This window comes from Oncorhynchus keta, chromosome 37 (genome assembly GCF_023373465.1).
Source record: "Oncorhynchus keta strain PuntledgeMale-10-30-2019 chromosome 37, Oket_V2, whole genome shotgun sequence".
NCBI classification, from domain to species: Eukaryota; Metazoa; Chordata; class Actinopteri; order Salmoniformes; family Salmonidae; genus Oncorhynchus; species Oncorhynchus keta.
In genome coordinates, this window is record NC_068457.1 from 10,309,227 (window position 1) to 10,322,524 (window position 13,298).

The 13,298-nt window shown below is 41.2% G+C and overlaps 1 protein-coding gene across 1 annotated transcript; it reads right to left on the reverse strand.

Moving 5' to 3' along the window:
* Positions 1-11,783: 11,783 nt before the first annotated feature.
* On the reverse strand, positions 11,784-13,095 carry LOC118370165 (ADP-ribosylation factor-like protein 4C). Its single transcript, XM_035755019.1, has one exon. The coding sequence runs from the start codon at positions 12,567-12,569 to the stop codon at positions 11,991-11,993; it is 579 nt and encodes a 192-aa protein (XP_035610912.1). The 5' UTR covers positions 12,570-13,095; the 3' UTR covers positions 11,784-11,990.
* Positions 13,096-13,298: the final 203 nt, after the last annotated feature.

A 13,298-nucleotide genomic window follows, 5' to 3' on the forward strand; every position in this document is an offset into this window, starting at 1 on the left:
ATTTTACTGAGGAGTGAGTGGCTTCCGTCTGGCCACTCTACAATAACGGCCTGATTGGTAGAGTGCTGCAGAGATGGTTGTCCTTCTGGAAGGTTCTCCCATCTCCACAGAGGAACTCTGGAGCTTTGTCAGAGTGAACATCGGGTTCTTGGTCACCTCCCTGACCAAGGCCCTTCGCCCCTGATTGCTCAGTTTGGTCGGGCGGCCAGCTCTAGGAAGAGTCTTGGTGGTTCCAAACTTCTTCCATTTAAGAATGATGGAGGCCACTGTGTTCTTGGGGACCTTCAATGCTGCAGACATGTTTTGTTACCCTTCCCCAAATCTGTGTCTCAACACATTCCTGTCTAGGAGCTCTACAGACAATTCATTTGATCTCTTGGTTTTCACTCTGACATAGACTATCAACTGTGGAACCTTATATAAACAGGTGTGTGCCTTTCCAAATCATGTCCAATCCATTTAATTTACCACAGGTGGACTGCAGTGGTTGTAGAAACATCTCAAGGATGATCAATGGAAACAGGATACACCTGACCTCAGTTTTGATTGTCATAGCAAAGGTTCTGAATACTTATATAAATAAGGTATTTCTGTTTTAATTTGCCTAAATTAGCATATTTAAAAAAACAGTTTTGGCTTTGTCCTTATGGGTTATTGTGTGTAGATTCATGAGGATTTTGTTTTGTTATTTTGAATCCATTTTAGAATTATTTATTTTTTTACACAGACAGTGTCTTACCAGGGGAAACAAAATGACATTAATGCTGGCATGGGCAACAAACTGAGGAGCAGACAGATATAGAGGGGGGACACGTGATGCCGCGGAGCTGAGCAGACGTTGACAAACCGAGCTCTTCAAAGTTATTCTATTTTTACCTAAATAACAACGTTGAAACAATATTCTAACATCGGCTGATAAATTGTTGAGTATTTACCTTCCCAAAGAGCCATGGACCTCCGACCGAGAGGCAAGAAGGACGACCAAAACGTTGTTGATTCCCAAGATAACGATAACGCTACAGCTAGCAAGATTAGCATTAGCCCTCATAACTCAGACGACAGTTCCAGACTGTTGCTCTCAGCAGCCTCTTGCGAGCCTGCCGACATGCTGGCTACTCTCCTCCGGGAAATTCAGGATGGTAACAGAGGTCTTTCTCTGAAAATCGATAAGAAATCGGCTGAACTCCATTCTTCCATTGACGCCCTGAAATCCTCCATGAATGATCTCCTTTTGAGAACGACTGAGGCAGAGCAGGTCTTGACACAACTGCAAAAGGACAATGCCTACCTCAAAAACAAAGTAGATCAGATGGAGAACCAGAGTAGACGTAGTAATATCCGTGTGGTGGGATTGAAAGAGGACAGCGAGGGCCGTGACCCGGTCCGTTTCTTCACTCAATGGATCCCGGAGGTCCTAGGCATAACCAACTTCACCAAGCCGCTGGAAATCGGACGCGCCCACAGAACATCAGCGCCGAAACCCCGGCCAGTTGAGCCCCCATGAGCCGTCCTGATCAGGTTCCTCCGTTTCCAAGACAGAGAGAAGATACTGCAACTCGCAAGAGCCAAAGGGGACATCGCCATCGATGGGAAGAGGGTCAGCCTTTTCCCAGATATGAGCGCGGACCTCGCCAGACGCCGCAAGCAGTTCAGACCTGCCGCCAAAGCACTGAAGGAGAAGAACATCACCGGCTACCTCATCCACCCTGCGCGGATGAAAGTTCAGTACAAAGGCCGAAGCCATCTCTTCAACACACCGGGAGAAGTGCACACTTTTCTCAAAGAACTGAGCAACGTCTGAGTCTGAGCCAGGACGGTCTCTCTGGGGGATAAAATGCAGTTCGTTTGTTTTCTCCTATCTGGATTGAACAGCTGGTATCTCCCGGTCACTTTAATTGATTTGTACATTTTCAACTAACCGTATCTTCCCGGGGTGAGTTCTATTACATTTACAGGAGAGTATATTTTGGTTTAGTCCATATCTACTGGGCGAAGCAATAAGTGGGTTTAGGCCCACTGTTTTCCCCCTCATTTATGTTAATCTTTCGTAAAGAGACTCAAGCAGCCCTTACCGTGGGCAGTAAATATTCAGCCATAAATATCTATTCACAACGTTTGTTTTCAATTTAGAGAGCTCGCAGGTTTTAGTTTACGCCCAGGTTTAGCTAGTAAGAGCAAGATGGAAAGCGAGCAGCAACGTATCTCTACAAGTGTATTCATGTTTGATTGTTGGGACTGTTGTTCTAGTCTGGGATTTTTATTATTCTTTTTTTATTCCTTTTTCTATGTTTATTGTTTCCTTCTTAAAGAGACACACAGGTCACTTTTGCGCTCAAACCAAAGTTGAAACATTTCCTAATTATCTGCATATGATAGATTTCTATTCAGTTACATATTTGAAACCCAACCTATGCTTAATCCACTAAAATATGTCACATTCAACGTAAAAGGTTTTAACAGCCCGATTAAAAGGAAAAGAGTCTATACATACCTTAAGAAATTAAAGGCTGACATTGTGTTTTTACAAGAAACACATCTTACAGCCAGTGAACACAAGAAATTGAAGAGGGAATGGGTAGGACAAGTTTTTGCATCCTCTTTTAACTCCAAAGCAAGAGGAACTGCAATTTTGATAAGTAGACACATCCCCTTCTGCGTCAACAACACCATCTCTGATCCCTCTGGCAGGTTTGTTTTGGTGCAGGGGCATATGTTTTCAGAGTCTTGGACCCTATTGAATATTTATGCTCCTAACTTCGATGACCATATGTTTATTCAGAATGTCTTCCTTCAGGTTGCTCAAGCACCACCAGGATGGCTACTGGTTGGAGGAGATTTTAATTTTTGCTTAGATACAGTTCTTGATAGGTCTTCTGATAAACCCTCACTTCTTACCAAAGCCGGCAAGCTCACCATGTCATTCATGAAAGATCTCAAGTTACTAGACATCTGGAGACAGTTGCACCCACAGGATAGGGACTACTCTTTTTATTCACACCCACACAAGACACACACACGCATAGATAACGTTTTACTTTCGACACAACTGTTTCATAGTGTGTTAGATGTCGAGTATCTCCCCAGATTGCTTAGTGACCATTCTCCTCTGGTATTATCAATCTCCATTCCTACCAAGGTAAATGGAGCATATAGATGGAGACTACATTCTACACTTCTAAAGCAACCTGAATTTTGTGCATTCATCAAAGAGCAGATCAATATTTTTACTTTGACAAACAAACCCTCTGCTCCTGACAGCTTCATTCTTTGGGACACATTGAAGGCCTACCTGAGGGGACAGATTATTTCCTATACTAAAGGGCTGAAGAAAAAACACGGTGCTGAACTGAGTGCTCTTGAATCTGAAATCTCCGAGCTAGAGAAAACCTACCAAAGAGGCCCGACTAAAGATCTATACAGGCTTTTGGTAAATAAAAAACTTAAATATAATATTCTGAACACATATCAAGCTGAGAGGGCCATCACTAAATCAAAACAGCGTTATTATGAGCTTGAGAGAAAGCTCACAAAGTATTGGCATGGCAACTGAAAGCAGAGGAAAGTAAGAGGACAATTAATGCCATAGAAACTCTCACTAAAGAGATATCTTTCAACCCTACTGAAATTAATAATACTTTTAAGAAATACTATGAAGACCTCTACACTTCCCAATCAAGCGATGATCTATCAGAGATAGACTCCTTTCTCTCCTCTCTCAACCTCCCATGCCTGTCAGGGGAAGACAGCGAGCGCCTGAGTGAACACTTCTCAGTCCCTGAATTGTTGGAGGCCATTAAATCCTTTCCTTCTAATAAATCTCCTGGGGAGGATGGCTTCCCTCCAGAGTTCTATAAAGAATTTAGGGAGCTGTTGGTCCCCTACCTTATGGAGGTACTTAAAAAAGCCAAAGAAGACAACTGCTTTCCAGAGTCCTTCTCTCAAGCAGTGATTGCTGTAATCCACAAGAAAGGGAAAAAACCCGCTAAAGTGCGCCTCCTATAGACCAATCTCTCTCCTTACCACAGATTGTAAACTGGTCACCAAGATGCTATCTAAGAGACTGGAGTCATGTCTTCCCCTTTTGGTCAAACCAGATCAGACTGGCTTCATAATTAATAGATTGTACTCCAATAATCTCAGAAGGTTCTTTGATATAATTCACCTTGCTAACAAAAACAAAATACCTGGTGTCGCAGTCTCCCTCGACGCTGAAAAGGCCTTTGATAGGGTTGAATGGCCATACCTCTTTCGCGTCTTGGAAAAGTTTGGTTTAGGTACCGTGTTTGTAAATTTGATAAAATCACTCTACAAATCTCCTAAAGCTAGGATTGCTACCAATGGGATTACTTCCTCCTCTTTCCCTCTTTATAGGGGGAACAGACAAGGTTGCCCAATTAGCCCCCACCTCTTTGCCCTCGCCATCGAACCATTGGCTGAGGCTATTAGAACGTGCCCTGACATACATGGCTTTGAGGTGGGCCCCCATACCCATAAATTATCACTCTTTGCGGACGACCTTATCTTATTCCTAACTAACCCAGAACACTCCCTCTCTCACTTGCAGATCCTACTACAGTGTTATAGTTCTTTCTCTGGATATAAGGTCAATCTCGATAAAAGCGAAATCTTACCGTTGTCTGTCTTTGACCATCATACTATCAAGCACAAGTTTCCTTTTAGATGGTCTCCTATGGGCTTCACATATTTGGGCATAATGGTGGATGGTAATCTGAACAACCTCTATAAACTCAATCTGGCCAGTTTGTTGCAAAAGGTGGAGGTTGACCTTTGTAAATGGATGGACTTACCTCTCACTCTACTGGGTAGAATCAATGTAATTAAAATGAATGTCCTGCCCAGGTTTCTATATCTGTTTCAATCTCTCCCTATCCCTGTTCCCGCAGCATTTTTTCCTCTCTCGACAAGCTGACCAGACGGTTTATCTGGCACGGCAAAACACCTAGGGTTGGCCTGGATAAACTGACCCTTGATTACAGTCAAGGGGCTTAAACCTCCCCAATTTTAGAATGTACTACTGGGCTGCACAGTCTAGGTTTCTGGCTCAGAGGTTTGACAATGGTCCCTCTCCCTCATGGTTGAACATTGAAAAGCTTGAGGTAAATGATGATACTGGGGCAGATTTGTTTTACAAATGGGACAGAAAATCTATAAAAACCATCACAGACAACCCTTTAATCATACATTCTGTCCTGGCATGGTGCAAACTGCATGAGCTGTTCGGACGAGGGGGATTCCTTTCCCCTAAAACCCCTTTATGGAACAATAGATTGATCCCTATGTTTTTCCAGAATAGTAACTTTAGACCATGGTCTGATAAGGGGATCACTCTTCTGGAACATTGTTATGAGGAGGGAGTTCTTATGTCTTTTGATCAGCTGAAACAGAAATACCACTTGCCTAACAGGGAATTCTTTAGCTACCTACAACTATGAAACTTTATTAGGGTGACTCTCAAGGGACAATGGAACCTACCTAAGATGTCACCGATTGAACAACTCTGCCACGCAGACCAACCACTGTTCAAGACCATTTCCTGTGTTTACAATGCTCTTATGTCAGGACTAACACTGCCTGGGCTAGATAAACCCTGACTTAGATGGGAGAGAGATCTGGGTATTGATCTTGATGAGGATCTATGGAGTGACCTATGCAGGGATGGGGTTACATCCACATTGAACTCCAGATACAGACTGATCCAGTTTAATTTCCTCCATCAGCTCTATATCACTCCATCTAGACTGCACAGGTTCAACCCAGATATCTCCTCCCTATGTTTTAGATGTGGCTCAGATGAAGGAACATTCCTCCATTCCACTTGGCAGTGTTCAAAACTACACGGTTTCTGGCAGGGGTATGCGATACCATATCCTCAATTCACGGGGTTGCATTCCCTTTAGACCCGGAGGTCTGTCTACTGGGTAACTTTACTAACACCAATCTTAGGCAAAGCCATACTATAAAGCCAACAGAAATATTGCTAGCGATTGCCAAGAAATGTATTGCCTTGAAATGGAAATTGGATTCCTCCCTGCCAGTTGCAATGTGGCTTTCGGAAGTTAATAGTTGTATCCCTTTGGAGAAAATCACTTACTGCTTGAGGAATAAGTTAAAGACATTTTACAGAATTTGGCAACCTTTTATTGACTATATGGAGAATCTCCCCCCACATCTCATTGATTGAAGCTATATATAATCCTCACATAATGTTTCACAACGTAATGTATATTATGTAGCCTACGGCAGGTGATCCAATGACTCGTTATTTCTTTTATATATTTTTTAAATATTTTTTATATTTTTTATTATTGTATGTTTGTTTATATAACTATAATTATAATTTATTTTTGTTACGTTCGTCTGTTACTGTCACTTTGTCCTATCGTTGTCTAATATCTTTTCACTTTTGTTTTGAATGTTCGTAATTGGAAAATGCCAAATAGAATATTAAAAAAAAGACAGATATAGAGCGGGCAATCAACAAAGTGAAGGAGTCCAGGTGAGTCCAATGAAGCGCTGATGCGCGTAATGATGGTGACAGGTGTGCGTAATGATGGGCAGCCTGGCGCCCCCGAGGGCCAGAGGGGGGATGCGGTTGCAGGAATGACAGATAATGATATTAATATATATATTTAGAAACTGGGTGGTTCGAGCCCTGAATGTTGATTGACTGACAGCCATGGTATGTCACAGGTATGACAAAACATGTATTTTTACTGCTCTAATTACGTTGGTAAAACGTTTATAATAGCAATAAGGGGACCTCGGGGGGTTGTGGTATATGGCTAATATACCACAGCCAAGGGCTGTATCCAGGATCTCCATGTTGCGTTGTGCCTAAGAACATCCCTTAGCCTTGGTATATTAGCCATATACACACCGCCTCGTGCCTTATTGCTTAAATATACAGTACCAGTCAAAAGTTTGGACACACCTACTCATTCAAGGGTTCTTCTTTATTTTTTTACTATTGTCTACATTTTAGAATAATAGTGAAGACATCAAAACTATGAAATAACACATATGGTATCATGTAGTAACCAAAAAAGTGCTAAACAAATCAAAATATATTTTATATTATAGATTCTTCAAAGTAGCCATCATTTGCCTTGATGACAGTTTAGCACACTCAGGCGCACCGATAATCATACCATGCTCAAAGTCGTATACCACTTGCATTTTTAGAGGCCTTATCAAAGGCTTCCAAACTAGCAATGAGTACAGTGCAAAACAGACCAAAGGACATGGCAAATACTCAATCATTACTTACTGACACTCCAATCTGTCCCCTATACACATGTAATTGTTGGTAAACTACTACAGTACCACATATCAATGAAATGGGTACATCACTCTCACTAACGGGTGCAATACATGCACCCTCTTACAAGGCACGCCTCAAAATATGTTAATGAGAGAAAAGGTTATAGGTGCTCCAAAAATACAGTGGGTACTGTATTCTGTGGAGTGAAATTACAGGACCATTCGAAATACAGCAAGTCTTTATAGTAGTTTACTGTTAAACTACTACTGTTCTTTGGCATTTATTGGATAATTTACCAGTTATGCCTAAAACCAGAGTCCATTGCAATCTATTAATACTTTACTAATCGGTTTATTGTATAATACTGAAAATAATAAATACAAAAATCACTGTGTGATATATTTTTGTGTCCCTCCTTTTAAACACCCCTTTCTTTGAAAGGTAAAGTGTGTGGTTGGTTAGCATGAACTGGTCTGGGACATCCCATCATCACCGGGTCATGAGTGGCACAGCGGTCTCAGTGCTAGAGGCATCACTACAGACACCCTGGTATGAATCCAGGCTGTATCACAACCGGACGTGATTGGGAGTCCCGTAGGGCAGTGTAACAATTGGCCCAGCGTCGTCCGGATTTGGACGTCATTGTAAATAAGAATTTGTTCTTAACTGACTTGCCTTGTTAAATAAAGGTAAAATAAAAATAAAAAATCTGCCTAAATCCATTAGTCTGTGTACCTGAGATGTAACTATGCGCATACATTTTGTCACTGTATAAGCAGTTTTAAAATAAGAATGAATGATGTATTTTGTATACCTCTTCACTTTTTAAATATTCTACCTACTACCTAAAAAACATCCCGTCACAACACAGTTGTATAGATTTACTCAGAAAAAGAACCGTTTCAATGCAAATCTATCTGCATTGGACAATCAGCCAACAATCTCCACATTTAAATTACTCAGTAAAATCAAATTACCTCCACACACTTACTAGCATACCATTAAATGTCAAAACCTCTCAGGGAAGTAAATAAAAGTGTACAAGTTTTTTTAACAAACATTTTAATTTCGAAAAAAATATGAATGTGTCTTACTGTACATACAGTTTGGTTTTTCTATTGTTGGCTAGTTATTATTCTACCAATAATTATTCTATATATACTGTATATATATTTTTTAAAACCTTTATTTAACTACTACCAATGTAAACGAGGACGTAGCAACTAGAACACGGGTGAGTATCATGCTATTGAAGTGAGAACACATAGGTTGCGGTCCTAACACTTAAAAGACACACCCTCGTCCACTTGCCCTCGCCTTATGCCCTTGGGGGAATCCCCGTCGCCATCTTGGAGGGAGGTCCAAATGATTAGCCAAGCAAGGGAAGTTTGCAACGTAAGCCCCTCAGCCCTCGTTTTTAGTCGGCTTTGAGAGTGTACAATTATATTCACTCCGGGGCCTGAAACTCTCCATAATTCAATTTTACGACGATTGCACATCCGCTAAGAAAAGTCCACGAAAACTTAAAAACAACATCAATGGAGAAGTCAACATACAAGTATAAGTAAAAACGAATGCAAATAAGTTTGAAATTGTGATACTAATGCACATGACGGCACAAGCATGTCTCGTAAAAAGTAAATATGTTTTGTTTGGTTATCTTTTAGAAATTGTAGAAATAAAACATTTTCCTTCTTCAGAAGTTCCCGCTACAGCAGTCAGGCTAACATTAGTTAGCTAATTCATTTGCTGGCTACAAGTGGTAGGCGTATATTACTAATTAATATACTTAATATAAGTAGACATGCACTCAAAATTGACTGTAGGGCATACATGAAAACACAATCATTATGTGAAAAAACATGGGACCATCATACCACTCAGGAAGGAGACGCGTTCTGTCCCCTAGAGATGAACGTACTTTGGTGTGCGAAAAGGGCAAATCAATCCCAGAACAACAGCAAAAGACCTTGTGAAGATGCTGTAGGAAACAGGTACAAAAGTATCTATATCCACAGTAAAAGGAGTCCTATATCGACATAACCTGAAAGGCCGCTCAGCAAGGAAGAAGCCACTGCTCAAAAACAGCCATAAAAAAGCCAGACTACGGTTTGCAACTGCACATGGGGAAAAAGATCATACTTTTTGGAGAATTGTCCTCTGGTCTGATGAAACAAAAATAGAACTGTTTGGCCATAATGACCATTGTTATGTTTGGAGGAAAAAGGGGGAGGCTTGCAAGCCGAAGAAGACCATCCCAACCGTGAGCACAGGGGTGGCAGCATCATGTTGTGGGTGTGCTTTGCTGCAGGAGGGACTGGTGCACTTCACAAAATAGATGGCATCATAAGGAAGGAACATGATGTGTATATATTGAAGCAACATCTCAAGACATCAGGTTAAAGCTTGGTCGCAAATGGGTCTTCCAAATGGACAATGACCCCAAGCATACTTTCAAAGTTGTGACATAATGGCTTAACAACAAAGTCAAGGTATTGGAGTGGCCATCACAAAGCCCTGACCTCAATCCTACAGAACATTTGTGGGCAGAACTGAAAAAGTGTATGCGAGCTAGGAGGCCTACAAACCTGACTCAGTAACACTAGCTCTGTCAAGAGGAATGGGCCAAAATTCACCCAACCTATTGTGGGAAGCTTGTGGAAGGCTACCCAAAATGTTTGACCCAAGTTAAACAAATTTAAAGGCAATGCTACCAAATACTAATTGAGTGTATGGAAAGTTCTGACCCACTGGGAATGTGATGAAAGAAATAAAAGCTGAAATAAATAATTCTCTCCACTATTATTCTGATATTTCACATTCTATTAAGATAAAGTGGTGATCCTAACTGACCTAAAACAGGGAATTTTTACTAGGATTAAATGTCAGGAATTGTGCTAAACTGAGTTTAAATGTATTTGGCTAAGGTATTTTTTACTTCCGACTTCAACTGTATGTTTAAATTTATCTTGCAACTCTTGCGCACGCAACGCGAGTCTTGTGGTCAGCATGTAACACGGAACCCAATCCGACTGTGCGCATGCGCCATCGTGCATAAATTTCCCCCCACACCAAACACGACACACAGGTTAAAATATCAAAACAAACTCTGAACAAATTACATTAGTTTTGGGACAGGTGAAAAAGCACTAAACATTTATGGCAATTTTGCTAGCTAGCTTGCTAGCTAATTTGTCCAATTTAGCTAGCTTGCTGTCGCTAGCTAATTTGTCCTGGGATATAAACATTGAGTTGTTATTTTACCTGAAATGCACAAGGTCCTCTACTCTGACAATTAATCCACACATAAACCGGTCAACCGAATCATTTCTAGTCATCTCTCATTCTTCTAAGCTTTTTCTTCTATGGACTTTATATTGAGATTGGCAACTTTCATAAATTAGGTGTATTACCGCCACTGACCTAGTTCCTCTTTCAGTCACCCATATGGGTATAACCAATGAGGAGATGGCACGTGAGTACCTGCTTCTATAAACCAATGAGGAGATGGGAGAGGCAGGACTTGCAGCACGATCTGCGTCGCAAATATAACTGATTTCTATTTTAGCCCTTGGCAACGCAAATGCTCGTTGGCGTAATAATTTAATAATATAGATTTTTAAATGTATTTTTGCAACGCGACGCGAGCGGTGTAGTCAGCCTGTAAGGCGAAAGTAAGTGAATGATGATGTGTCTTAAGTGTTTGGACTGCAGTCTCAGACTTTCTGAGTGGGGGCTAATTACTGTTTCATTAAAATGACACTATAGTGGCCTGGAAATCCGATGATGTTGCTTAAGAAGACAAATAATTAGTAGAAAACAACTTTGCCATCATTATGATGGCGTCAAGTTTACTTGAGAGAGATGACAATGTTGCCGTGAGATAGCAAAGTTAGTCAGAAATAGGTACCAATGCTAATGTTGGCTAGCAAAAATGTTGCACTCTCCCCTCAATCTTAGCTAGCTAAAGTTATACTGCATCTAAAGTCAATCTGGCGACATAACAATAATGACAAAAGCTTGTCCAAAAGCTTGTCCTACTAATTATTAGCCTCCTTTCGGCACTTCAGACTAAATCTTCATCGGCACTGCATTAAGTAGAATGGGCATCAGTCATAAAACAAACGTTCCAAATAATATTGTGGTGAAACGTGCAATATATGAATAGCCTTCTATATTCGAAAGACACCTTAACCCCAATATGGCCTATTGTATTCTACTATAAAACAGCACTGTTTGCCCAGTTATCAAATGAGCAGAGGAAATATTAGAAAGAAATGGGCGGTCTCTCTCAATGTGTTAGTAACATAAACAGAGAGCGCAAAGTGGGAAAATAAAATTATAAGCATATTGATTAATGACGTTCATTCCAATCAGGAAATAATGTGGGCTACTCCAGTCTGTCAAAAAGTGCTGTGTAGGCCATGCACTCTTCAGGAGAAAAAAAGTATTGACAAGAAAATACTGTGACGCAGCAACAAACAGGTACCAGCCTGTCAAGGACAGTTCTGATAGCAAGAGGCAAGTTTTTATTTTCCTCCCTCTGTGTAATTGAATGTAACAGCACAGCTAAAAGTGACTAGCTTCACCAATAAACCCAAAGCTATACAGTATCATAACAAGAATCACCTGACATGCCTACTATAGCAAAAGTCACGGTACAGTAGCAGGCAGCTCAGAAGATAGGGGTCGACTTCACAGTAATGAGTTATCTCTTTTTCTTTTGTTTAAATGATTTCCTTCGTTTCACAATCATTTCATACAGTTTATCCATGCCTTCATGGAGCCCTTCACCTATGATGGCACATGCAGGCTGGACATGGTAAGTGGTAGAAGGGCTGAGCTCATGCAGTGCCAGTTGCTTCTCAATCTCATGGACCGGTAGAGACTTGGGCAAGTCCTGCTTGTTGGCTATCACCAGTAATGGAGTCCCCTGGTTTTCTGCGAATTTGGTAACTTTATGCAGTTCTGTTTTGGCTTCCTCTAGTCTGTCCACGTCCACTGAGTCCACTACGTAAATAATGCCATCCGTGCACCGACTGTAGGATTTCCATAACGGTCTCAGCTTCTCCTGTCCCCCGACGTCCCAAAAATGACAACTGATCCCTTTGGCGGTACCGTTACTCAGTTTTATCCTCTCGGTGTTAAATCCGATTGTGGGAACAGTGTTCACAAATTCGTTGAATTTCAGGCGGTACAGGACAGTCGTTTTACCGGCGGAATCTAAACCCAGCATTACAATATGCAGGGACTGAAAAGCAGCTATGTTAGAAAAACTGTTGCCCATTTTACGCACTAGTGAATGAGAAGTCCAATACGAGGGACCTGCTTTAAGCTAGGCATACACATGGGCTATAGCTTTCTGAGATCTATATGAAAAAAAGTCATTGTTGTTCCATCTTCTGCTAATGCGTTCTGCAAGCACGACTTTCTCGAGGTAGATAACCTGTATATATTGTAGACGAGCACAATTAAATACTATCTGAAATTGTTATTGTCATCAGTCCCCCTTGGTCTATCAATAAATGCTGCGATGAGATGCAGTCACCTCTGGCACGTTGTCTCCCGTCGCATACAGCTGCAGCCAACAAATGCTATTCAATAATCGGATGCTGCCTAACAATCCACCACGGGTTGTTGTATTAACAACTCATCTTGAAATGAATTAATATGCAAATGCCGACCTTCTCTGAAGAGGCCAGGTAGCCTAAATAAAGAACATGTCTGTTATCAGCGAAAAAAATAACATCCTGAAGCCCAGCGCTGTGGAGAGACTGTTGGTTCACAAGGTTGCCACAGTGGTTACCATTCAGCGTTGCGCACACAAATGAGTCTACTACACTAGGAGACTCCGCCTTCGCGTAGCAGACAAATCAGGAATGCTTATAGACCTCAGTATGGAGGGAAGAAACTTCACATTACCGGTGCCACATGTGCATAGCGGCAAGCAAACGGCACTAAGGGTCAATAGTGAAACGAAACTTCAAGGTTACAAAACTTTGTACAGTGTTATATT

Coding starts and splice junctions, on each gene's coding strand:
- LOC118370165 (XM_035755019.1), bottom strand. CDS start 12,569: ATGGGCAACAGTTTTTCTAACATAGCTGCTTTTCAGTCCCTGCATATT.